Source organism: Salmo trutta, chromosome 2 (assembly GCF_901001165.1).
Source record: "Salmo trutta chromosome 2, fSalTru1.1, whole genome shotgun sequence".
Lineage (NCBI taxonomy): Eukaryota > Metazoa > Chordata > Actinopteri > Salmoniformes > Salmonidae > Salmo > Salmo trutta.
Window position 1 is genome coordinate 14383670 of NC_042958.1, and position 27525 is coordinate 14411194.

Genomic DNA, 27525 nt, shown 5'->3' on the forward strand with positions numbered 1-27525 from the left:
CAAAGATATGTTCTCAAAAAAGACCACATAATTCTACTGTTTGTTTTTCTGCCCTCCGTCTATTGTGGAGCCTTCCATCTTTTCTTGATCCGAGCCTCATTTCTAATTGCTGAATAAAATGCTATGATGCTGCTCATCAGCTGTTCTGTTCTATTGTTGGTGTTTATTTAAATGTAAAGCTATAGACGAATATCGAGAGAAAGTATTGTCTTTCCCTCTATAGTCTTTGACAACGCAGTGGGAATGAGCCACAGTGGAATGAATCATTTGCAGTGGTTGTGAGTCTCGCCACAGAGTTTCTGCGCTTTGCAAAGCGCTGTGAATGAAGTCAGCTGATCATTTGCTATCGCATGATCGACGCTCATATCTTCCCCAGGCAGAGGATCAAGACGGTGGACCGTTTCGTTTCTGAAGGTAGCTATCCCATTGTATTGTCATCATATCAGATTAAATGCAATGTCATTTTTGAAATGCATCAAAATGGCAGAGCAAGCGATTTTGACAGATGACCTACGCTTTAAATCGCCTACAATGTAGCCAACGATGGCTATCCATGAAACTGCATAATTAACCATGTTATTTCACTGAGTCTGATATTGTTTATCATATGAATTTAATAATTGGTAAATACATTTACATGTTTTTCTGGTCGTGATGTTTCATTCAAGTGTAGGCCTATTTGAATGAACAAAATGACAAATAACATGGATCAGCTGCGGTCAATTATTATATTGATTAAACATGTTTGCATTATTGTGTTGATTAATCTAATAAATTGCATCGCTGGCAGGGTAGCTTCTCAAATGTCGGGTGTTATTCCGCAAAAATATGTGAAAGTCGTGCCTCAGCAGGTAATGTATTTGTCTTTCATTTGATCTATGGATAATTTTTTAGTAGCTACAATGTAACGCGTTGTTATTTTCTGTGACATGGACAGAGAGACGAGTCATATAACTAAAAGAACGGCGATACCCACAGTGCGTTGGTGTTTCATCTTTGGCACAATGCAGATAAGATATTAGGCATATTACAAATGTTATCAAATCCAGATACTCTCTGCATGTGAGATGTGATATGTGATATTGTAAATCAATCATTTATTATTCCCATGCTGTCTTTATTCCATTGGTTTGTTCCTCGTGACAGATTGGCATGTGATAATGATTCTGTTTGACTGAGGAAGAGGATGAGCTGGAGATGGTGCAGAGGAGGAAGAATAATTCAATACAAATAGCATCATGGCCACACCATATCCTTACTTGGATGTTGAATTTCTCATCAGAAGTGTCTGCTCATAGGATATGACCTCTTTGGGTGAATCTCAATATTCTAATGTGGGTTCCCATCATCTCCCCTTCATCTAATGCACTTTTCTGAGAAGTGAGGATAGGTTAAAGCAATATTGTGGACTCCCACCGAGGGTTTTTCTTTCACCTGTCTAGTGCTATAGATTAGTGCAGTATCAAAGGAAGGAGATGCAACAAGGAAGCCTCAGGACTATTGAGAATGAGATCCACCCTTTGTGTTTCTATCTTGACAACAAAGAAATAACAGAATAGTTAAAAAGAACAGCTAGTTAAGAGGATGGTTGTCCCCAAGTGTTGATTCAGGACCAGTTTTAGTTGCAGCTCTTCGGGTCAATATTAGGACTGAGAACTTGATCCTAGACTTGCCCTTTGGGGCATAAGATCTCAGCCTGTGGGGAGTTGTTGTTAAATATGCGAATCCATTGTGACAACAAGGGATGCACTGACTGAGTGGATTAGCACTATTTTGTATCCTTTTAAAACTCAAACAGGAAGTTCAGTATGAGCTGTTGGAGTTGCAGGATTGTGCAACAATTTGGAACCACCACTCGCTCTAGTTGTATTACGAGACTGATTATGCTTAAGGAAACAATTTTATTAGGCTAAAGGTCCATTGTTTGATTATCGTTAACTCTTACAGAACAGACATTCCTTACTACGGATTGTTTACGTTAACATTGCAGTACTCAGTGATGGGAGTGTATCCTCGATTTTAAAATGATTCCATATTTCATGTGGCTGAGTCCATAGAACCTGGAAGCATGTCTGGGTTTTACACTGACTACTTCCCCTACCCCTGGTATTAATCTTTTTTCCCCTTAAAGGTTGGGACTTTAGGGAGATGAAGCTGATCCTAGATCTGTTTTAAAGGGAAACTTCTGCCTGCATAGTACCAGAGATTTTTTTGCTTTGTAGGTGGCTGCTATAAGACCAGACAAGTACACTTGTGTCAAGGGATTCAAGTTCACTCATCTAGCTTTTTATAGACCGGACTCTGAGTGTGTGAATCTGTGTGTCTTGCATAGCATACGAACAACCAAGACACACACACTGAGTGGACTTCCCAATCTTTCCCCACACTAGGATTTTCCACTTCCTCAAATGGCCCCATATAACTTAGCCAGTCATGTGCCAGTCATGTGATGCCTCATATGCATATATTCCTAGTCTCTATGCCAAAATCACAATGGAAGTGATTGAATGGTGAATTATCAGTCTTTTTTCTGTATCTCAGTGTTTTTTAGCCTGTTTTACAAGACAAGTTGGAACCTGTTGTAATCCAAAGGGAATTGAACATTCAAGTTAAGATCAAGAGATGAAGAGAAGATGGTCTTACATCTGAAGAATGCATATAAATGCTTACTAAGTCTCATGTCCACTGGTGAGGACTGGAGGCCATCCTGAGCCATTGTTGTCTGTATCCTGCAGCTACAGACTAGACCTGTTGGGGGGGCTATTTCTACACAGATGACCCGTCTAGCATGGAGGAAAATACCCTATCTGTTGTAAGGACGAAAGGGTGGTAAGGACAAAAGGGCACTGAAGCAGGAACAGTGTGTGTCTATACAGAGAGTGAGTGATGGGGGTTGTTTAATCTCCATAGTATAGATGCAGGAGTATCAGGAAGCATCAGCCCCCTGTGTTAGAGCACCTGCAGTCTTCTGCCTGTATGGATGACATTAAGTCATGACAGATTTTTTTTATTTTTTTTGATCCACACAAAGGGAAGCATAGGCTATTATGCAGCATACAGACAGTGGGAAAGAGAGAAGCATACAGACAGTGGGAAAGAGAGAAGCATACAGACAGTGGGAAAGAGAGAAGCATACAGACAGTGGGAAAGAGAGAAGCATACAGACAGTGGGAAAGAGAGAAGCATACAGACAGTGGGAAAGAGAGAAGCATACAGACAGTGGGAAAGAGAGAAGCATACAGACAGTGGGAAAGAGGGAAGCATACAGACAGTGGGAAAGAGGGAAGCATACAGACAGTGGGAAAGAGGGAAGCATACAGACAGTGGGAAAGAGAGAAGCATACAGACAGTGGGAAAGAGAAGCATACAGACAGTGGGAAAGAGGGAAGCATACAGACAGTGGGAAAGAGAGAAGCATACCGACAGTGGGAAAGAGAGAAGCATACATACAGTGGGAAAGAGGGAAGCATACAGACAGTGGGAAAGAGAAGCATAGCCTTCACATAAGGTGTAAAAGAGAGCAGGAAGTAGAGAAGAGCACAGAAATACAGTGATGCTTGCCTGAGATCTCCCCTCTGTTAGTGTACTGCGTCATAACCGGTGAGAATCGACCAGGGATGAAGTACAGCGGGAGGGGAGGTGTGTCCTATTTCTCTCTTCTTTTGATGCTGGTAAGTCGTGCGACTTCATGTTGGGCTGTAGTCTCCGGGATTATCATCATGGTTGCAGATCGGGTAAGGGGTGATATTGCCATGGTAACAGACCGACTGGGATCTGTATGTGCAGACCAGTGTTTCCCAAAGTCTGGCGTGGGGACCCCAAGGGGTGTAGATTGTTTTTTGCCCTAGCACTACACAGCTGATTCAACAAATTAAAGCTTGATGATTTGAATCAGTTATGTAGTACTAGGGCAAAAACCAAAACGTGCACCCTTTGGGGTCCTGAAGACCGAGTTTGGTAAACTCTGGTGCAGACTGTTTCTGATAGTGTGCTATATATGCAAGTCTCTCAATTGCAGCAAGCTTAATTTTAAGCCTGTGTGTGGTAGGGGATTTTTCTGTGTGTAATCATATGGTTTAGTTATGGTCCTACTCTAGTAGTGTGTATTCTTACAGGCTTTGGTTTTTGATTTCCAGGCTGGTTCTATTTAGGTGTGGAAGAGCACTGATTGGAATCATCCTCAGGATGTGTTGCACCTGTCACCTCGTTAGTCGAGGTGATTTTTAAGGATGGGTATAATTTGTTTAACGTTCCAACAGGAATCTGTTCCAAAAAACAAAAACAAAAGCAACGCATACAAAGGTGCATGATCAATTCACCTAGCTAATTAGCTGCTGAATAGGCATCAACTCACCACGTAGCTTATTCTTAATGTTTGTCCATAAGCTACCATAGACATTTTTCAGAAGAACCAAGTTGGTGGGGGTTTTAGTTGCTGGTAGTGAGGAGGAAACAAAGCTTCCTGAAGCATTGAGGTTTTTCAGCCAATTGAGCCTCATGGTGGATGTGTCATAATACCCATAAAACCTAGCGGTCAAACACAGAAATGGTTCCAATTGTTTTTTTCTCTCCATTTTATCCATTGTGGATATTAAAAACACTTGAAATAAGGGCTGTGTTTTGACGTTTTGATAACTGTAAATCTCTCTTGGACAATGTGACATCAGTATATTTGGTTTTATTTACACTCAGATTTGAAAATGTTGTTGGCATAAAAGTAGACATCATGCAAGACTACAAATCCCTACACGTCATCTCTAGTTGACACCTTTGCTGTCAGCTACAAGCTACCTTGCGCCAAAATGAAAGATCTATTGAACAGTTTAATTTACTGTTCCATATTTTATTTAACTAATATTTGTCTTATTTATGCACTTGGTGTTATTGTACAGAATACGATCCTAGTAACCATCATATTTATTGGTATACAGTCAAACAAAGCACTGCAACATCTTGGACATTTTCCTTACAAGCCAGAAAGTTGAATAAAAATATTTTTGCAGTTGCTCTGCTGGTTGTCTGTAAGGTTGGTGATTCATTAGGCTGAAATGAAGACGGTCCACGGGGAAGTATTGTTTACCTGACTTAAGAGCACAGGTAGTGAAGTAAACATTTCTTTCACCTGGCACATGTGCAAAGCCATGCAAACGCCTGTTAGTATGCGTGCATGTACTTCTGTCTTGTGCACGTGCCTTTAGTCATGTGCAGACACACCTTATTTGCCACACACACAGACCTGCGTTTGAAGTCTGTTTAATACTTTCCTGTGGATATTTTCTCAAATTTCAACCAGCTGAAGGACCAACACCATAGACAATCTGCAGAGTAATTTCAAATATAATTTTATTTAACATTTGTGACAGACAAGGGCCGTTTAGGTTCTTTCTATGTAAATGTGCATGGCGAACACAATTGAAGGCACTGTCATTTTTTGGGACTAGATGGATGTATAGGGAGTTGGATGAGAAGCCCAATTGACCTTCTAATGACTGGGTCAATAGTGTCCCAGCCATGACTGTAACCCACTATGGTCTGGACTGGGATGCAGTCAACCATAAAAACACAAATCAATACACATGTATATACAGAGTGTAACCGTTTTAAAAGTAGTGCTAGCACTGTGGCGTTCCGTGTTCCAAATAACCAGAAGCATTCTTCAACTGTGCCCCTTTCTTCCCAGATGGGTGAGACTTTTTCCTCTCTATCTTCCTTAATCGCTCTCATTCACACACTCACTCCATTATTCTTTCTCTTCCGCAGATCTAGCCTGTCGGGATGGACCTGTCTAAACTGCCAAAGATCCGGGATGAGGAGAAGGAGAGCGAGTTTGGATACGTCCATGGAGTATCCGGCCCAGGTCACTACCACTCACATTTATCTGTCACTAGTACCTCTGTTTAGCCTTCAAAGGTTTTAGCTGATGAAGAGCCCCATCTATATCTGTTGTAGTAGGCTAGGCTGTTTCCACCAATATTGCTTACACTAATCTGGGGTTAAGTTTGGACTGGACATCACATCCGTCTCTCTTGCATGTGTCTGCTGTTTGCCTGCTGTGTGACCTCTGACCTGTGTTGTGTTGTGCTGTAGTGGTGACTGCCACTGCCATGGCGGGAGCGGCCATGTATGAGCTGGTGAGAGTGGGCCACAGTGAGCTGGTGGGAGAGATCATCAGGCTGGAGGGAGACATGGCCACCATCCAGGTCTACGAGGAGACATGTATCCTAACGGGTTATATTGTATTGTTACTGCACTTGACTGTGGCTGTGTCCCAAAATGGCACCCTATTCCGTACATAGTGCACTACTGTAAAAGTGCTCTGTAAAAGGAGTAGGGTATCATTTGGGATGAAATGTTTTACTGTACCTGACTGTCTATATACTCCCTTTAGATAGGTTGTGTGTGTGTGTACACACCTACTGTATCTGTACATGATCACCCATGTGTTCATTACTGAAAATATTTATCTGGTACATGCAGTGCCTTGCAAAAGTATTCATCCCCCTTGGTGTTTTTCCTATTTTGTTGCATTACAACCTGTAATTTAAATATATTTTTATTTGGATTTCATGTAATGGACATACACAAAAGAGTCTAAATTGGTGAAGTGAAATGAAAAAAATAACTTGTTTCTAAAAAGTAAAAAACAGAAAAGTGGTGTGTGCATATGTATTCACTCCTTTGCTATGAAGCCACTAAAAAAGATCTGGTGCAACCAATTACCTTCAGAAGTCCATAATTAGTTAGATTGCACACAGGTGGACTTTAAGTGTCACATGATCTCAGTGTGTGTGTATATATATATATATATATCTATCTATCTCACACACACCTGTTCTGAAAGACCCCAGAGTCTGCAACACCACTAAGCAAGCGGCACCATGAAGACCAAGGAGCTCCACAAACAGGTCAGGGACAAAGTTGGGGAGAAGTACAGATCAGGGTTGGGTTATATAAAAATATCTGAAACTTTCAACATCCCACGGAGCACCATTAAATCCACTTTGCCTTGAAGAATGGGCAAAAATCCCAGTGGCTAGATGTGCCAAGCTTATGGAGACATACCCCAAGAGACTTGCAGCTGTAATTGCTGTAAAAGGTGGCTCTACAAAGTATTGACTTTGGGGAGGTGAATAGTTATGCACGCTGAAGTTTTACATTTTTTTGTCTTATTTCTTGTTTTTTTCACAATAAAAAATATTTAGCATCTTCAAAGTGGTAGGCAAGTTGTGTAAATCAAATGATACAACCCCCCCCCCCCAAAATCCATTTTAATTCCAGGTTGTAAGGCAACAAACCAGGAAAAATGCCAAGCGGGGTGAATACTTTCGCAAGCCACTGTACACGTGGGCCATGTCCAGATACCCATACTAGTGTACTACATACTTAAACTGCATACCATTTACTCATCGTTGCATACTATTTAGCACATACCGTTTATTTAAAAGTATGCAGCCGTGGCAACAGACATGCATTGCATTAAGTAGCCTGAAAGTATCTCATTACCAATTTAATTCATTTCTTTAATCTCTGAATATGAATGGAGTTATAAGCCTACTCAGGCTGGTTATAGGCAGACCATCACATCCAACCTATACAGTAGCCCATATAGCCCATCTATCCTATTTACAAAGGACTGAAGACAGCAACATAAAAATAAAGCACTGATCATTGAGAACGAGATCAGAATGACTGCCAAGGCTTGATCCATTAACACATGGTGTGTTCCTGAGCGTTGTCACAGCGGGCGTGTCTGTTGGGGACCCAGTGCTGCGGACAGGAAAGCCTCTGTCTGTGGAGCTGGGCCCAGGCATCATGGGCTCCATCTTTGACGGTATCCAGCGCCCCCTAAAGGACATCAACGACCTAACCCAGAGCATCTACATCCCCCGCGGAGTCAACATCGGAGCCCTCAACCGAGACCTGAAATGGGAGTTCTCCCCCGTCAAGAGCTTACGGGTGGGTGTGTCCTGTTACTCTATGGCAATGTTTTAATAGAAGTGTTGCGTGGTTTACTAAGTGTGCTACATTATACACAGTTTGAAGTGACCCTAGAGCAGGGTTTCCCAAACTTAGTCCTGGGGTCCACCTGGGTTCACGTTTTGGTTTTTATCCGAGCACTACACAGCTGATTCAAATAACCAACTCATCATCAAGCTTAGATTATTTAAATCCACTGTGTAGTGCTGGGACAAAAACCAAAACGTGCAGCCACGTGGGTCCCCTGACCCGAGTTTGGGGAAACCCTGCCTTAGAGCACATACTGAACTGAACAACATAAACGTTGAATTGTTCAGCATTAACCCCTCATCACTGCTCTCTCTTTCTTAGGTGGGCAGTCACATCACAGGGGGTGATATCTACGGGATGGTGTTTGAGAACTCCCTCATCAAGCACAAGATCATGCTGCCCCCGAGGAACAGAGGAACCGTCACCTATGTGGCTCCTCCCGGAAACTATGATGTCTCGGTTAGTCCCACCTCCCTAGTCTCAATCCATAGAAATACATGTGTGGAAATTGATGTATTTGGACTGAGGGTTTGGTGTGTGTTTCAGGACGTGGTGTTGGAGCTGGAGTTTGAGGGTATGAAGGAGAAGTTCACCATGGTTCAGGTCTGGCCGGTGCGACAGATTCGCCCGGTTACAGAGAAGTTACCGGCCAATCACCCACTGCTGACCGGACAGAGAGTACTGGACGCCCTCTTCCCGTGAGTCCCCTCTCTCTTACCCCAACTTTACCTCTTTTTTTCTGTCACCTTTCTCCATCTCTGCTTCTGGGAAACTCTCTCACCACTCTCCCTCTCTACCTTTTCCTCTTTCTCCATTTCTGCTTCAAGGACAATATCAGAATGCCCTTTCTTATCTGTCTTTGCTATTCTGCTTCAAGGACAATATCAGAATACCCTTTCTTATCTGTCTTTGCTATTCTGCTTCAAGGACAATATCAGAATACCCTTTCTTATCTGTCTTTGCTATTCTGCTTCAAGGACAATATCAGAATACCTTTTCTTTTCTGTCTTTGCTATTCTGCTTCAAGGACAATATCAGAATACCCTTTCTTATCTGTCTTTGCTATTCTGCTTCAAGGACAATATCAGAATACCCTTTCTTATCTGTCTTTGCTATTCTGCTTCAAGGACAATATCAGAATACCCTTTCTTATCTGTCTTTGCTATTCTGCTTCAAGGAAACTCAATTACTACTTCTTATCTGTTTCTGCCAATATACTCAACCACTGCTTCCATCTCCCTGCCCCTGGTCTGTTCTGCTTGTGTCTACCTGTCTGTCTCTGTGTCCAGGTGTGTCCAGGGAGGAACCACAGCCATCCCCGGAGCCTTTGGCTGTGGTAAAACTGTCATCTCCCAGTCCCTGTCCAAGTACTCCAACAGTGACGTCATCGTCTACGTAGGCTGCGGGGAGCGCGGGAACGAGATGTCAGAAGTATTGCGAGATTTCCCCGAGGTTGGTGGTGTTATGTTATTGGATTATCATGATCATCACTATTACCCTTAGCCTGTTTCCAATTGGAGGTAAGGATGATTGACAGTGTGTCTGTCCAATAGCTGACCATGGAGGTGGATGGGAAGACTGAGAGCATCATGAAGAGAACAGCGCTGGTGGCCAACACCTCCAACATGCCTGTGGCTGCTAGAGAGGCCTCCATCTACACAGGTAAGAACCCATCACAGGGCCCAGAACAACACGGCACACCTCCCAGCCAATAGCAGGCCTGAGACCACAACATGGACCCCCTAACCAATCACCTACTTATCTGCTGTGTGTACCTGTAGGGATCACGCTGTCTGAGTACTTCAGGGACATGGGCTACAACGTGAGCATGATGGCTGACTCCACCTCTCGATGGGCCGAGGCTCTCAGGGAGATCTCTGGTCGACTGGCTGAGATGCCCGCTGGTGAGTGGCTGCTGATAACACCCAAAATACGAAATAGTTACCTTTTTTTAAGCAATGTAAAAGACAACTTATAAGGCTAGTGGGGTGAACTAGATCTAAATCAGCTGGTCATAAAGAAACACATTTTGTGTATGTCCACAGACAGTGGTTATCCTGCCTACCTGGGTGCCCGTCTGGCGTCATTCTACGAGCGTGCTGGCAGGGTGAAGTGTCTGGGCAACCCAGAGAGAGAGGGCAGTGTCAGCATCGTGGGGGCGTGAGTACAGTTAACCTGCCAACACAATCTAGCCACGCTGGAATAGACAGAAGTGGAGTGCTTCTTCTAATGCTATAACCACATGTTACTGTTATTCTGTCCCCCTCTCCTCAGTGTGTCTCCCCCTGGTGGTGACTTCTCTGATCCTGTGACATCGGCTACCCTGGGTATCGTGCAGGTATGAATACAGCCTGTTTCCATCTGGCTCTGATAGACCACTCATACATATGGAGCAAAGCAATAAAGATCAGCTTTAGGGATTATCAATAATCAATCCTTATCTTCATCCTCTTTTTCTATACCTCTACCTGCCTCCTTCATCGTTTCTCCCGCTCTCTCTCTCTCTCTCTCTCTCTCTCTCTCTCTCTCTCTCGCTCTCTCTCTCTCCGCCCCCTCACTCTTTCCCTCCCCCTCTCTCTCTCCGCCTCCTCACTCTTTCCCTCCCTCTCTCTCTCTCTCTCCCGCCCCCTCCCTCTCTCCCCTCTCTCTCTCTCTCCTCCGCCCGCTCTCACTCTCTCTCTCTCTCCGCCCCCTCACTCTCACTCTCTCTCTCTCTCACCGCCCTCTCTCTCTCTCCCGCCCCCTCACTCTCTCTCTCTCTCTCTCTCTCTCTCTCTCTCTCTCTCTCGCTCTCTCTCTCTCTCCGCCCCCTCACTCTTTCCCTCCCTCTCTCTCTCTCTCTCACTCTCTCCGCCCCCTCACTCTTTCCCTCCCCCCCCCCTCCCTCTCTCTCTCTCCCCCTCCCTCCCTCTCTCTCAGGTGTTCTGGGGTCTGGATAAGAAGCTGGCCCAGAGGAAGCACTTCCCGTCAGTCAACTGGCTGATCAGCTACAGTAAGTACACGCGGGCGCTGGACGAGTACTACGACAAGCACTTCCCTGAGTTCGTCCCGCTGCGCACCAAGGCTAAGGAGATTCTGCAAGAGGAGGAGGACCTGGCTGAGATCGTACAGCTGGTCGGCAAGGTGAGGGGGAACGAAGGGCAGGGTGAAGAAAGAGGAGGCAGAGATAACTAATGGCCGCCAGTCCACTCATTATGCCATCATTGTTCTATTCATTCTTATTTCAATGGGGATAACATTGTGCTCTCTTTAGTTGTAAAGTCTTTTATCTCTGAGTAGATGAAAGAAACAGACTTTCCAGTTGCCCAGCGTTTTCAGATCTGTGTAATTTGAAGGGAGGATGGAACTTAATATTGTCCTTGTTGTCTTGGTGACAGGCCTCGCTGGCCGAAACTGATAAGATCACCCTGGAGGTGGCCAAGCTCCTCAAGGATGACTTCCTGCAACAGAACGGTTACACCCCCTATGACAGGTAACACACAGTGTCACTGTCTGACCTACTCAAATATTTCCGGCAAATACCGAACACTACAACTGTAACTCTCTGCCCTCTAAACTCCCTGCAGGTTCTGTCCCTTCTATAAGACTGTTGGCATCCTGTCCAACATAATAGCCTTCTATGACATGGCGCGGCACGCAGTGGAGACCACGGCTCAGAGCGACAACAAGATCACCTGGTCCATGATCAGAGAACACCTGGGAGAGGTCCTCTACAGACTCAGCTCCATGAAGTTCAAGGTACAGCAGCAGTCTGACTGTTTCTCCATCTTTGTGTGTGTTCTTTGTCTTTCTTTCTACTTGTTTTATCTTCCCTCCTTGTACATGTCTGTTTTTCCCTGGATCTGTCTGTGTCATTCTATGTAGTCTCCATCTGAGTGTTTCTTTTGCTGTTTGTCTGTATTATGGTCTCTTTGTGGTGTTGTCTTTGTTTCTCAGCCTCTGTGTTACTTTGTATGTCTAGTCTGTTATAGGACCCAGCCTCTGTTACTCTGTATGTCTGGCCTGTTATAGGACCCAGCCTCTGTTACTCTGTATGTCTGGCCTGTTATAGGACCCAGCCTCTGTTACTCTGTATGTCTAGTCTGTTATAGGACCCAGCCTCTGTGTTACTCTGTATGTCTGGCCTGTTATAGGACCCAGCCTCTGTTACTCTGTATGTCTAGTCTGTTATAGGACCCAGCCTCTGTTACTCTGTATGTCTAGTCTGTTATAGGACCCAGCCTCTGTGTTACTCTGTATGTCTGGCCTGTTATAGGACCCAGCCTCTGTTACTCTGTATGTCTAGTCTGTTATAGGACCCAGCCTCTGTTACTCTGTATGTCTAGTCTGTTATAGGACCCAGCCTCTGTGTTACTCTGTATGTCTGGCCTGTTATAGGACCCAGCCTCTGTTACTCTGTATGTCTAGTCTGTTATAGGACCCAGCCTCTGTTACTCTGTATGTCTAGTCTGTTATAGGACCCAGCCTCTGTTACTCTGTATGTCTAGTCTGTTATAGGACCCAGCCTCTGTGTTACTCTATACACAACCGGTCAAAAGTTTAGAACACCTACCCTTTCAAGGGTTTTCTTTATTTTTACTATTTTCTTTATTTTTACTATTTTCTAATAATAGTGAAGACGTCAAAACAATGAAATAACACATATGGAATCATGTAAACTCAGGGGAAAAAAAGAAACGTCCTCTCACTGTCAACTGCGTTTATTTTCAGCAAACTTAACATGTGTAAATATTTGTATGAACATAACAAGATTCAACAACTGAGACATAAACTGAACAATTTCCACAGACATGTGACTAACATAAATGGAATAATGTGTCCCTGAATAAAGGGGGGGGGGGGGTCAAAATCAAAAGTAACAGTCAGTATCTGGTGTAGCAGATGCATCTCCTCCTCATGGATTGCACCAGATTTGCCAGTTCTTGCTGTGAGATGTTACCCCACTCTTCCACCAAGGCACCTGCAAGTTCCCAGACATTTCTGGGGGGAATGGCCCTATCCCTCACCCTCCGATCCAACAGGTCCCAGACGTGCTCAATGGGATTGAGATCCGGGCTCTTCGCTGGCCATGGCAGAACACTGTCCTGCAGGAAATCACGCACAGAACGAGCAGTATGGATGGTGGCATTGTCATGCTGGAGGGTCATGTCAGGATGATTCTGCAGGAAGGGTACCACATGAGGGAGGAGGATATCTTCCCTGTAACGCACAGCGTTGAGATTTCCTGCAATGACAACAAGCTCAGTCCGATGATGCTGTGACACAACGCCCCAGACCATGACGGACCCTCCATCTCCAAATCAATCCCGCTCCAGAGTACAGGCCTCGGTGTAACGCTCATTCCTTCAACGATAAATGCGAATCCGACCATCACCACTGGTGAGACAAAACCGCGACTCGTGTAGAGCACTTTTGGCCAGTCCTGTCTGATCCAGCGACGGTGGGTTTGTGCCCATAGGCGACGTTGTTGCCGGTGATGTCTGATGAGGACCTGCCTTACAACAGGCCTACAAGCTCTCAGTCCAGCCTCTCACAGCCTATTGCGAACAGTGTGAGCACTGATGGAGGGATTGTGCGTTCCTGGTGTAACTCGGGCAGTTGTTGTTGCCTGTACCTGTTCCGCAGGTGTGATGTTCGGATGTACTGATCCTGTGCATGTGTTGTTACACGTAGTCTGCCACTGCGAGGACAATCAGCTGTCCGTCCTGTCTCCCTGTAGTGCTGTCTTATGCGTCTCACAGTACGGACATTGCAATTTACTGCCCTGGCCACGTCTGCAGTCCTCATTCCTCCATGCAGCAATCCTAAGGCACGTTCACGCAGATGAGCAGGGACCCTGGGCATCTTTTTTTGGGTATTTTTCAGAGTCAGTAGAAAGGCCTCTTTAGTGTCCTAAGTTTTCATAACTGTGACCTTAATTGCCTATCGTCTGTAAGCTGTTAGTGTCTTAACGACCGTACCACAGGTGCATGTTCATTAATTGTTTATGGTTCATTGAACAAGCATGGGAAACAGTGTTTAAATCCTTTACAATGAAGATCTGTGAAGTTATTTGGATTTTTACGAATTATCTTTGAAAGACAGGGTCCTGAAAAAGGGACGTTTCTTTTTTTGCTGAGTTAGGTAAGCAAGAAAGTGTTAAACAAATCAAAATATATTTTATATTTGAGATTCTTCAAATAGCCACCCTTTGCCTTGATGACAGCTTTGCACACTCTTGGCATTCTCTCAACCAGCTTCATGAGGTAGTCACCTGGAATGCATTTCAATTAACAGGTGTGCCGCCTTAAAAGTTAATTTGTGTCATTTATTTCCTTAATGTGTTTGATCCAATCAGTTGTGTTGTGACAAGGTAGGGAGGGTATACAGAAGAATCTATCCTACCCTGCCTTTCTAAAGTCGAGAGCCAAGTTAACAAACAGATCACCGACCATTTCAAATCCCACTGTGCTTGTTCTTAACTGGCCTACCTGGTTAAATAAAGATGAAATAAAATAAAAATGGCCCTATTTGGTAAAAGACCATGTCCATATTATGGCAAGAACAGCTCAAATAAGCAAAGACAAACGACAGTCCATCATTACTTTAAGACATGAAGGCCAGTCAATACGGAACATTTGAAGAACTATGAAAGTTTCTTTAAGTGCAGTCGCAAAAACCATCAAGCGCTATGATGAAACTGGCTCTCATGAGGACCGTCACAGGAAAGGAAGACCCAGAGTTACCTCTGCTGCAGAGGATAAGTTCATTAGTTACCAGCCTCAGAAATTGCAGCCCAAATAAATGCTTCACAGTTCAAGTAACAGACACATCTCAACATCAACTGTTCAAAGACTGGGTGAATCAGGCCTTTGTGGTCAAATTGCTGTAAAGAAACCCTACTAAAGGACACCAATAAGAAGAAGAGACTTGCTTGGGTCAAGAAACATGAGCAATGGACATTAGACCGGTGGAAATTTGTCCTTTTGGTCTGGAGTCCAAATTGGAAATTTTTTGTTCCAACCGCCATGTCTTTGTGAGACGTGGTGTGGGTGAACGGATGATCTCCGCATGTATATTTCCCACCGTAAAGCAAGGAGGAGGAGGTGTTATGGTGTGGGGGTGCTTTGTTGGTGACACTGTCTGTGATTTATTTAGAATTCAAGGCACACTTAACCAGCATGGCTACCACGGCATTCTGCAGCAATACACCATCCCATCTGGTTTGCACTTAGTGGAACTATAATTTGTTTTTCCAACAAGACAATGACCCAACACACCTCCAGGCTGTGTAAGGGCTATTTTACCAAGAAGGATAGTGATGGAGTGCTGCATCAGATGACCTGGCCTCGACAACAAACCCGACCTCAACCAAATTGAGATGGCTTGGGATTAGTCGAACCGCAGAGTGAAGGAAAAGCAGGCAACTAGTGCTCAGCATATGTGGAAAATCCTTCAAGACTGTTAGAAAAGCAATCCAGTTGAAGCTGGTTGAGAGAATGCCAAGAGTGTGCAAAGCTGTCATCAAGGCAAAGGGTGGCTATTTGAAGAATCTCAAATATAAAATATATTTTGATTTGTTTAACGCTTTTTTTGGTTACTACATGATTCCATATGTTATTTCATAGTTTTGATGTCTTCACTATTATTCTACAATGTAGAAAATAGTAAAAATAAAGAAAAACCCTTGAATGAGTAGGTGTTCTAAAACTTTTGACCGGTAGTGTATGTCTGGTCTGTTAGAGTAACACAGAGGCTGGGTCCTATATGTTTCTGGTCTGTTATAGAACCCTGCCTCTGTGTTACTCTGTTTCTGGTCTGTTATAGGACCCAGCCTCTGTGTTACTCTGTTTCTGGTCTGTTATAGGACCCAGCCTCTGTGTTACTCTGTTTCTGGTCTGTTATAGGACCCAGCCTCTGTGTTACTCTGTTTCTGGTCTGTTATAGAACCCAGCCTCTGTGTTACTCTGTTTCTGGTCTGTTATAGAACCCAGCCTCTGTGTTACTCTGTTTCTGGTCTGTTATAGAACCCAGCCTCTGTGTTACTCTGTTTCTGGTCTGTTATAGAACCCAGCCTCTGTGTTACTCTGTTCCTGGTCTGTTATAGAACCCAGCCTCTGTGTTACTCTGTTCCTGGTCTGTTATAGGACCCAGCCTCTGTGTTACTCTGTTTCTGGTCTGTTATAGGACCCAGCCTCTGTGTTACTCTGTTTCTGGTCTGTTATAGAACCCAGCCTCTGTGTTACTCTGTTTCTGGTCTGTTATAGAACCCAGCCTCTGTGTTACTCTGTTTCTGGTCTGTTATAGAACCCAGCCTCTGTGTTACTCTGTTCCTGGTCTGTTATAGAACCCAGCCTCTGTGTTACTCTGTTTCTGGTCTGTTATAGGACCCAGCCTCTGTGTTACTCTGTTCCTGGTCTGTTATAGGACCCAGCCTCTGTGTTACTCTGTTCCTGGTCTGTTATAGAACCCTGTGTTACTCTGTTCCTGGTCTGTTATAGAACCCAGCCTCTGTGTTACTCTGTTCCTGGTCTGTTACAGAACCCAGCCTCTGTGTTACTCTGTTCCTGGTCTGTTATAGGACCCAGCCTCTGTGTTACTCTGTTTCTGGTCTGTTATAGGACCCAGCCTCTGTGTTACTCTGTTCCTGGTCTGTTATAGAACCCAGCCTCTGTGTTACTCTGTTCCTGGTCTGTTATAGGACCCAGCCTCTGTGTTACTCTGTATGTCTAGTCTGTTATAGGACCCAGCCTCTGTGGTACTCTGTTCCTGGTCTGTTATAGGACCCAGCCTCTGTGTTACTCGGTTCCTGGTCTGTTATAGGACCCAGCCTCTGTGTTACTCTGTTTCTGGTCTGTTATAGGACCCAGCCTCTGTGTTACTCTGTTTCTGGTCTGTTATAGAACCCAGCCTCTGTGTTACTCTGTTTCTGGTCTGTTATAGAACCCAGCCTCTGTGTTACTCTGTTCCTGGTCTGTTATAGAACCCAGCCTCTGTGTTACTCTGTTTCTGGTCTGTTATAGAACCCAGCCTCTGTGTTACTCTGTATGTCTAGTCTGTTATAGGACCCAGCCTCTGTGGTACTCTGTTCCTGGTCTGTTATAGGACCCAGCCTCTGTGTTACTCTGTTCCTGGTCTGTTATAGGACCCAGCCTCTGTGTTACTCTGTTCCTGGTCTGTTATAGAACCCAGCCTCTGTGTTACTCTGTTCCTGGTCTGTTATAGAACCCAGCCTCTGTGTTACTCTGTTTCTGGTCTGTTATAGAACCCAGCCTCTGTGTTACTCTGTTTCTGGTCTGTTATAGAACCCAGCCTCTGTGTTACTCTGTTCCTGGTCTGTTATAGAACCCAGCCTCTGTGTTACTCTGTTTCTGGTCTGTTATAGAACCCAGCCTCTGTGTTACTCTGTATGTCTAGTCTGTTATAGGACCCAGCCTCTGTGGTACTCTGTTCCTGGTCTGTTATAGGACCCAGCCTCTGTGTTACTCTGTTTCTGGTCTGTTATAGGACCCAGCCTCTGTGTTACTCTGTTCCTGGTCTGTTATAGAACCCAGCCTCTGTGTTACTCTGTTCCTGGTCTGTTATAGAACCCAGCCTCTGTGTTACTCTGTTTCTGGTCTGTTATAGAACCCAGCCTCTGTGTTACTCTGTTCCTGGTCTGTTATAGAACCCAGCCTCTGTGTTACTCTGTTTCTGGTCTGTTATAGGACCCAGCCTCTGTGTTACTCTGTTTCTGGTCTGTTATAGAACCCAGCCTCTGTGTTACTCTGTTCCTGGTCTGTTACAGAACCCAGCCTCTGTGTTACTCTGTTCCTGGTCTGTTATAGGACCCAGCCTCTGTGTTACTCTGTTTCTGGTCTGTTATAGGACCCAGCCTCTGTGTTACTCTGTTCCTGGTCTGTTATAGAACCCAGCCTCTGTGGTACTCTGTTTCTGGTCTGTTATAGGACCCAGCCTCTGTGTTACTCTGTTTCTGGTCTGTTATAGAACCCAGCCTCTGTGTTACTCTGTTCCTGGTCTGTTACAGAACCCAGCCTCTGTGTTACTCTGTTCCTGGTCTGTTATAGGACCCAGCCTCTGTGTTACTCTGTTTCTGGTCTGTTATAGGACCCAGCCTCTGTGTTACTCTGTTCCTGGTCTGTTACAGAACCCAGCCTCTGTGTTACTCTGTTTCTGGTCTGTTATAGGACCCAGTGAAGGAGGGAGAGACCAAGATCAAGGCTGACTACGCCCAGCTGCTGGAGGACATGCAGAACTCCTTCCGCAGCCTGGAGGACTGAGCCCCCCCCCGACCCCTCATCCCAGGGGCAGTGCATGTCTGTCACTCCCCCCCCCCTTCTCTCAGCAGATACCTCCAATGCAGCCTCACATTTCATTTCCTTGTGTTTACACCCAACGTGTGTCTGTGTATGGGCAAAAACAGAAGGGAATGTACTGTGTTCTTGTATTATGTTGCCTCCGTGTCTTTGCCCCAGCATGGTCAAAGATCTGCCCCATTACCTTCATGTGTGTATGTTTACATGTCTTTGTGTGTGTGTGAGACATTTCATCTCACTCTTAACCCCTGCACTGCCCATCCCTCCCCGTTTGTTTTGCACATGGTCTCTGGCCCTAGCTGTGCACCTGACGATTTCAGTTGATGTAATCATAGTTCAACACCCCTCTATCTGTACAGAAGGTTAACATGAAATACTTAAGCAGAGTGACTATTTATTGCAGGTGTGTGATGTGGACATCGCCTGGGCTGGTTTTTTGTTGTTTTTCTTATGATAGTGATTTACGTGGTGTAGTCTTGTACATGTGTAAGAGGTGGGCTCTCTTGTCCTCTCCTCATCCAGGTTGTATCACAACCAGCCGTGATTGGGAGTCCCGTAGGGCGGCGCACATTTAGCAGCAGCGTCGTCCGGGTTTGGCCGTCATTGTAAATAAGAATTTGTTCTTAACTGACTTGCCTAGTTAAATAAAAAAATAGGACAGGTGTTTGAGTCCCAAAGAATAAAATGTGTAAAACGAAATAAAGCAACAAAACAAAATGGTGAATGTCGTGACTGTGTGTGATTCAATAGATGTCAGTCTTCTCTGCATGTTCGGTACGTGTAATCGCGAGATTGCTACTAGTGTATACGTTGATAGTTTGTGTGTGTACCGTACCAACAATAGTAGTAGTGAACACAGAGGTCACAGATGCAGTCATGTATGTTAGTGTAAGAGTGACAGTAAATTATGTGTCTGATGCTGCTGGTTAAACTAGTATTGCTACATGCATTCCCCTCGACTACTTTTAGTGACTGAAATAATTTTGTAATATACATACAGTTGAAGTCAGAAGTTTACATAGACCTTAGACAAATACATTTAAACTCCGTTTTTCACAATTCATGGAATTTAGTCCTAGTAAAAAATCCCTGTCTTAGGTCAGTTAGGATCACCACTTTATTTTAAGAATGTGAAATGTCAGAATAATAGTAGAGAGAATGATTTATTTCAGCTTATTTATTTATTTTTATTTCTTTCTTTCATCACATTCCCAAATACTCCATTTGTATTTGGTAGCTTTGCCTTAAACAATTTAAACTTGGGTCAAACATTTCGGGTAGCCTTCCACAAGCTTCCCACAATAAATTGGGTGAATTTTGGCCAATTCCTTGAGGGCTCAGCATGCAGGTGGTTGAAGGCTCAGCTTTCGATTGGGCAGATACAATAAATCATTCTCAAATAAAAACATATAAAAGCTTGATATATTGCATCCCCACGCCTGCCAATGAACATTATTTGAAATGGGAATAGATAGAACTGTGACTCGGTAAAGCACCTCCAGAACAAGATCTGTGAACAGAGAATGATGGCTATTTTTAGACCCATTAGACAGCCATCAGTACGCAAATGGTAATAGACAAAGCACAAGGATGGTGACATCTCCTTCATGGAATGTTCCCTTATGGGCAGGGTCAGGTGATACCTGTTGCCAGGTATATGGATTTGTAGCACATTGGCTATATGACGCCACTGCCATTTATTTTAGTAAACCTAGATGTACACATTACTGATTTAGTTTTGCGTTAATGAGATCTGAGAGCGGTCAAACGGAGCCGGTGGTGACATGTTTACAGGTATCCGCGAATAAACAAACCTTCATTCATCCCAGACTCACATACAACTCGGTGCAGAAGATAAATCTCTTGTGTCGTTTCCAGGTAGGTTATGAATGTTCGCCGTCTTTTAACTGCCTATTAGTATCCCCGAAGAGATCCGACACGGTGGATGATGAAGACGCAGAGTAAATCCATTTGAATTCAATCACTTTTTGACAATACCCTTTTAGATTTGAACGAAACTTTACCTATTTGCCCATTGTATAATTTCTCAGAATGGGACTTGTTGGACCTGAATACGAAAACATTTCAAGAGATTAAGGTGCAATAAATTACTGCGGTCAAGTGAGCGAGCATACACCCGCAAAACGCATTCAAACCATCCGCTCTTCAGTTTCGGCCTGAATTTGTGTACGGGAATACAAAACACTACTGCATCGCGTATTTTCTTTTGGGGAAACTAAGTCGGATGCACTCTCATGCACAGATGAAGACGATAGCTGCGAAGCATTCAAAGCAAAACGTTTGAAGCACACTTATTCAGAATTCCTTTACGAAAATGATACCAAATCGTTTATTTCATTTTCGCCCCTTATCAAACATTACAGTACCTTGATAACACGGGTAGAGTGAGGCTGCAGTTACCCTAAAGGCGTCAGCATGCTTCAGTTCGGCTGGCTAGGCGAACCGAACGAGTGTGCAAGAACCTTGCTTGGCAAACGAAAAAAGTTGCAATAGCACTGTTTGTCCATTGTCGAGGTGGTGCTGTTCAGGGAATGTTAAAGTATAAAAAAAATATGTGTTTACAGACATAACATAAAAATACAGTGCACATACAGCAAGATCTAAGTGAGCTTGATATGTCATTTTTTTTGTAGGTCATTTATCCATTGTGATGACCATTGGACTATACAATGCCCATATTATGTCAATTTAAAATATGGATTAGTAAAATTGAATGGAAGCCAGACGTCATGGTTTACGGGCTACATTCGCACTGAGCTAAAGGGAGCGGGACTCTAACCCAGAAGCGTATAAGAAATCCCGCCATGCCCTCCGACGAACCATCAAGCAGGAAAAGCATCAATACAGGACCAAGATCAAATTGTACTACACCGGCTCCGAAGCTCGTTGGATGTGGCAGGGCTTGTAAACTATTACAGACTACAAAGGGAAGCACAGCCGAGAGCTGCCCAGTGACATGAGCCTACCAAACGAGCTAAGTAACTTCAATGCTCGCTTCGAGGCAAGTAACACTGAAACATGCATGAGAGCATCAGCTGTTCCGGACGACTGTGTGATCACACTCTCCACAGCCGATGTGGGTAAGACCTTTAAACAGGTCAACATTCACAAGGCCACAGGGCCAGACGAATTACCAGGACGTGTACTCCAAGCATGCGCTAACCAACTGGCAAGTGTCTTCACTGACATTTTCAACCTCTCTCTGTCTGAGTCTGTAATACCAACATGTTTCAAGCAGACCACCATAGTCCCTGTGCCCAAGAACACTAAGGTAACCTGCCTAAATGACTACCGACCCGTAGCACTCACGTCTGTAGGCATGAAGTGCTTTGAAAGGCTGGTCATGGCTCACATCACCATTATCCCAGAAACCCTAGACCCACTCCAATTTGCATACCGCCCCAACAGATCCACAGATGATGCAATCTCTTGCACTCCACACTGCCCTTTCACACCTGGACAAAGGAACATCTATGTGAGAATGCTATTCATTGGCTACAGTGAACTTTGAGCTAACATACTTCAATTCAATAGTAGATCACTAATCCCTTGTCATTAACATTGCAAAGTATAACAAGTAATTCATTGTGTTCAAATTGAATTATATGGGTTAGAAGATGGACCTGCATAAGATGTCCTTTCCATCCTCATACTTCTTAGCATGGTCTGCAAAGTGTAACCTTCTTCAGTAGAGACCAGCCATAAACAGACCCCTTTACAGCAGCAAGATTTCCAGTCCAGTAGTCATTCTATAGGGACTGCTGGAGTTGACCTTCTAAAGCTACCAGGTATCATTATAACACATCTCTTCTATCCAGTCAGCAGAACAGTGGGTCTGATGGACCAGGTTTCCCGGTCAGGGGTTGGCAGTGATGTCACAGACGAGACCGCCTCCATGGGGGAGTACAGGTGGAGCTCTGAGGAACATGAGGTAAGATACAGAGCCCTTCGGTTTACCTGTCCGTGACTATCATGCACTTACCCCTACATTGTATAACATGTCATAAAGTCTGCTTACTCGCCCACCCATACAAACATAAACACTGCATGATGATGATGTATCTTTAGTTAGGAATTATTGATGCTATGGTTTTTAGACCAATGATGTAATGTATACTAACTTCAAACTGCACTGTAGCACTTTTGTACTTTGTATAGTTTTGTTTAAAGATTGAGGATGATTTTCTCCTGATGGTGTTTGTCTGTTTTTATGTGGTGAAGCCAAAGACATTTCCAAAGGGTGTGGACAATAACGGTTCCTGCCCTCTAGTGGAGAAGACGTTCCATTACATTCTGCCCATTCTGCCGTCTATTATGATGACGTCACTTCATCACATTTAGCTTTTGTCGAGATTTGCTAGTGACAGTATACAAAGCTCATGAGCCGATACTGTTTTTCAGCTACATTAGTGTTCAGTTCCTGGTCTTCTCTGTATTTACTGAATAGCGAGAGCGTATTGACCAACTGTCACTTTAATATATACATATGTATAAACACACTGAGTGTACAAAACATTAGGAACTCTTTCCATGACATAGACTGACCAGGTGAAAGCTATGATCACTTATTGATGTAATGTTTTAAAATCCGTTTCAATCAGTGTAGATGAAGGGGAGGAGATAGGTTAAATAAGGATTTTCAATACTTGAGACATGGATTGTGTATGTGTGCCATTTAGATGGTGAATGGGCAAGACAAAATATTTAAGTGTCTTTGATCGGGGCATTGTAGTAGGTGCCAGGCACACCGGTTTGAGTGTGTCAAGAACTGCAACGCTGCTGGGTTTTTCCACGCTCAACAGTTTCCCAAGTGTATCAAGAATGGTATACCACCCAAAGGACATCCAGCCAACTTGACACAACTGTGGCAAGCATTGGAGTCAACATGGGCCAGTATCCCTTTGGAACACTTTTGACACCTTGTAGTCCATGCCCTGACAAATTGAGTCTGTTCTGAGAGCAAAGAGGGGTGCAACTCAATATTAGGAAGGTGTTTCTAATGTTTTGTCCACTCAATCTGCCTTCAGAAAGTATTCAAACCCCTTGACTTTTCCACATTGTTGTGTTACAGCCTGAATTTAAAATGGATTAAATTGAGATGTTGTGTCATTGGCCAGCACACTACCCCATAATGTCAAAGTGGTATTTTTTTTAAACATTTTTTACAAATGAATAAAAAACAAAAATCGGAAAATGTCTTGGGTCAATAAGTATTCCACCCCTTTTATGGCAAGCCTAAATAAGTTCAGGAGTACTAATATGCTTAACAAGTCATATAATAAGTTGCATAGACTGTGTTTAAAATTATTTCTGAATGACTACCTTGTCTCTAGCCCAGACATACAATTATCTGTAATGTCCCTCAGTTGAGAAGTGAATTTCAAACACAGATTCAACCACAGCATTCCAGGTGAAGCTGGTTGAGAGAATGCCAAGAGTGTGCAAAGCTGTCATCAAGGCAAAGGGTGGCTACATTGAAGAATCTAAAATATATTTTGATTTAACACTTTTTTTGCTTACTACAAGATTTCATATGTGTTATTTCATAGTTTTGATGTCTTCACTATTATTCTACAATGTAGAAAATAGTAAAAATAAAGATAAACCCTTGAATGAGTAGGTGTGTCCTAACTTTTGACTGGTACTGTATCTTGACACGGCATACCCCGTACTGGATGAAATTTGACCACTACCTTTTTAAAACCATGTCTATCTTTATTTCCCAAACACAGTTCAACAGTGACAAGCACTTTTTTTTAACAGGCTTAACACCTAACAAACACTTTGACTGGTACTGTATGGAAAAAAATCTGAATGCAGCAGAGTTTAAGCCAGCATGACCTCTGTACTATAATAATTACTATTCAAATGAGCTTTGTGATTATAATGTTACCTCTGTGGCCCGTCAATCAGATGTCCGACCCTCAGGGCCAGTGTCTGGCCGCCCCCCAAGCCCTGCCAGCCCCCACCTACAAACAGAGGGTTGAGGAGTTCAAGAAGCTGTTCAGAGAACTGCCTGAGTCGGAGAGACTCATCATGGGTGAGTTACGTGTCTGTGTGTGAGAGAGAGAGAAATGGAGAAAGAGAGATGGGGAGAGAGAGGCCCCATCCAGAAATGGACCCTAATAATATTTATAATAATTTATTATTATTATTATTATTATTATTATCTCTCAAAAACAAAACATTGGCACCTCTCTCACCTGCATATACCAGCACACCTGTGCTGTACTTACCTGTGTCAAGGTGCGTTCTGTGTCTTTCCCCAGACTATACCTGTGCCCTCCAGACAGACATCCTACTGCAGGGACGCCTCTACCTGTCAGAGAACTGGCTCTGTTTCTATAGCAACATGTTTCGGGGGACAAAGGTGAGCTCACACATGGGGAAGAGATGGAAAATAGGAGTTTTCTGTCTTGGGGATTAATTATTCAGATCGTGATATGCTGTAAATGTGTGTATGTATTGCATTATTCTGGTCGTGTTAAATGTGGTCAGTGTTCTCTGGTTTTAGAGGGTGATATACTGTATTTAGAGTGTTGGGCCAATGCCGCTTCTCTCTGAACGTTCATAGAGCGCCACTTTCTCCTCAATAGCCGTTGCTAAGTGATAATTAAAGCTTCCACGTTGTGCTGTTTACTGCTGATAGTTTTCAGTGAAAGCAGATGTGCAATTTGTTGACTTGGATACACATTATCCCCATTGCTAATCAATAAAAATGTCTGTTCTGTTTTGCTTGATTACAGCAGGTCATTTCACAGGGAACTGTCAGAGGCGCTCTCGTATTGTTACATCACAAACATGTCGAGAATGAAGGTTCCAACATGGCAGCTGTTCAAAAAGGGCAGAACTCTCTTTTATATATGGCTCTGGTTGTAGATAGCCTTGACTCTGGAAGTCATCACTATGCTCTCTGGTTATAGATAGCCTTGACTCTGGAAGTCATCATTATGCTCTCTGGTTGTAGATAGCCTTGACTCTGGAAGTCATCATTATGCTCTCTGGTTGTAGATAGCCTTGACTCTGGAAGTCATCACTATGCTCTCTGGTTATAGATAGCCTTGACTCTGGAAGTCATCACTATGCTCTCTGGTTATAGATAGCCTTGACTCTGGAGGTCATCACTATGCTATATTGTCGTAGATAGCCTTGACTCTGGAGGTCATCACTGTGCTATATTGTCGTAGATAGCCTTGACTCTGGAGGTCATCACTGTGCTATATTGTCGTAGATAGCCTTGACTCTGAGGGACATCAAGGCCATGTACAGAGAGAAGACAGCACGGATGATCCCCAATGCCATTCAGATCTGCACAGACTCAGAGAAGGTACAGTATAGTCACTCAAACACCACCTGGGTTCTGTTTAATATCCCTGGACAGTTGCACCAACGCCCTGGACCAGAGCTAAGAGACCCTGTGCTTTTCATGGTTTAACCCCTCAGGAGTAGGCCTACAGCTGCAGCACTGACAAAATAACATGTTACTCATCCCTTCTGTCTGTCCTAAATGCAAACCAATGGATGGTTATCACTGCAATAATATTAACAAGCTTCTGTCGCTCTCTTCCCTACAGTTGTTCTTCACTTCCTTCTCAGCCAGAGAGAAGAGTTACCAGGGAGTGTTCCGGATGTGGCAGAACACTCTGATGGACAAGGTGAGGCACAGTTCAGCGACTTCATAACCTCACCTCACTCACTGGGGCTGCATCCCAAATGCCACCCTATTCCCCATAAAGTGCACAACTTGTTTATATTTACATTTTTTTATTGAACCTTTATTTCAGTTAAGAACAAATTCTTATTTACAATGTTGGCCTACCAAAAGACAAAAGACCTCCTGCGGGGACGGGGGCTGGGATTAAAGAAGGGCATTTCTATGACAAGGATATTTATATGAACAGTAGGAGTTACGCTAAGCACAGATCTAGGATCGTCTTCCCCTCACTCAATCTTACTCTTGCTAATAAGGAAATAATAGGACAATAGTATGGTAATAAGCTAAACTGGGGAGATTCTCAATTGGTTTGCTCTACTCCTCCGTCCTCCCCTCCTTTTGAAAAAGGTCAAAGGTAACCAAGGAGAGGAAATGTGGAAACAAATGCACTTGTATGAAATGACTATCCTTCACTCGCGCATCATCATGCAAATGACGTTTACAGAGGTGGGGTACCTAATGAAATGTGTAGGTTAGTAAAAAGACATGTAGCTAGTTGTGACTTTATATATATATATATATATATATATATATATATATATATATATATATATATATATATATAAATATTTTTTTTCCCCCCAATTTCGTGGTATCCAATTGGTAGTTACAGTCTTGTCTCATCGCTGCAACTCCCGTACGGACTAGGGAGAGGTGAAGGTCGAGAACTGTGCGTCCTCCGAAACACAACCCAACCAAGCCGCACTGCTTCTTGACACAACGCCCACTTAACCCGGAAGCCAGCCGCACCAATGTGTCAGAGGAAACACCCGTACACCTGGCGACCGTGTCAGCGTGCACTGTGCCCGGCCCGCCATAGGAGTCGCTAGTGTGCGATGAGACAAGGATATCCCTGCCGGCCAAACCCTCCCCTAACCCGGACGACGCTGGGCCAATTGTGTGCCTCCCGGTCACGGCCAGCTGAGACAGAGCCTGGGCTCCAACCCAGAATGTCTAGTGGCACAGCTAGCACTGCGCCACTCGGGAGGCCTAGTTGGGACATTTTATAGATAGCATAAAAAGTAGCATATTGTTTTTAAATATGTGCATGCTTTTCTCCTCCGAGTAAACAGCTGATTCAAAGGGGTTGTGGCGGATCTCTAAACTCTTCCGCAAAGGACTCCGGTAGAATACTCCTGTGCTTCCTCAGCGGGAGGAAGCCATCGAGGAGGCGAGGACACGCCTCCATTCGCCTACTAACTAATTGACACTCTCCTCGACGACTTATCGGTTTCCGGGTCATGAAGGAGAGAGGACAAATGAGAATATCTCATCGAATGGAGAATCTTTATTGTATACTCCTCGCGTCCCCTCTCCTCGCCTCCTTCTCAAAACCCATTGGATAGAAAAGCCAGAGGTCCCATACCCACTGACTTTCTCCTCCAATGGGTGTTGAGAAGGAGGCGTGGAGAGAGGACCTGAGGAGTATGTAATTGAGATTCTCCCACTGATCCAGTTGCATGGACGCCAACTACTAGATAACTAGGT

The 27525-nt window shown here is 44.0% G+C and overlaps 2 protein-coding genes across 2 annotated transcripts; both read left to right on the forward strand.

The window, feature by feature from the left end:
- The first annotated feature begins 50 nt into the window (after positions 1-50).
- On the forward strand, positions 51-19019 carry atp6v1ab (ATPase H+ transporting V1 subunit Ab). Its single transcript, XM_029695369.1, has 15 exons — positions 51-414; positions 5761-5857; positions 6088-6216; positions 7742-7956; positions 8329-8466; positions 8554-8705; positions 9297-9459; positions 9561-9669; positions 9789-9911; positions 10053-10167; positions 10282-10345; positions 10927-11130; positions 11385-11479; positions 11574-11745; positions 18174-19019. Exons 2-15 carry the CDS (start codon positions 5776-5778, stop codon positions 18264-18266), a joined length of 1854 nt encoding a protein of 617 aa, XP_029551229.1. The 5' UTR covers positions 51-414; positions 5761-5775; the 3' UTR covers positions 18267-19019.
- A 947-nt stretch (positions 19020-19966) lies between these two features.
- Positions 19967-27241, forward strand: LOC115148802 (protein Aster-B-like). The gene is made up of 7 exons (XM_029691045.1): positions 19967-20180; positions 22142-22254; positions 24237-24363; positions 24593-24693; positions 25555-25650; positions 25898-25978; positions 27188-27241. The coding sequence occupies exons 2-7, from the start codon at positions 22162-22164 to the stop codon at positions 27239-27241; spliced, it is 552 nt and encodes a 183-aa protein (XP_029546905.1). The 5' UTR covers positions 19967-20180; positions 22142-22161.
- The last annotated feature ends 284 nt before the right edge of the window (positions 27242-27525 follow it).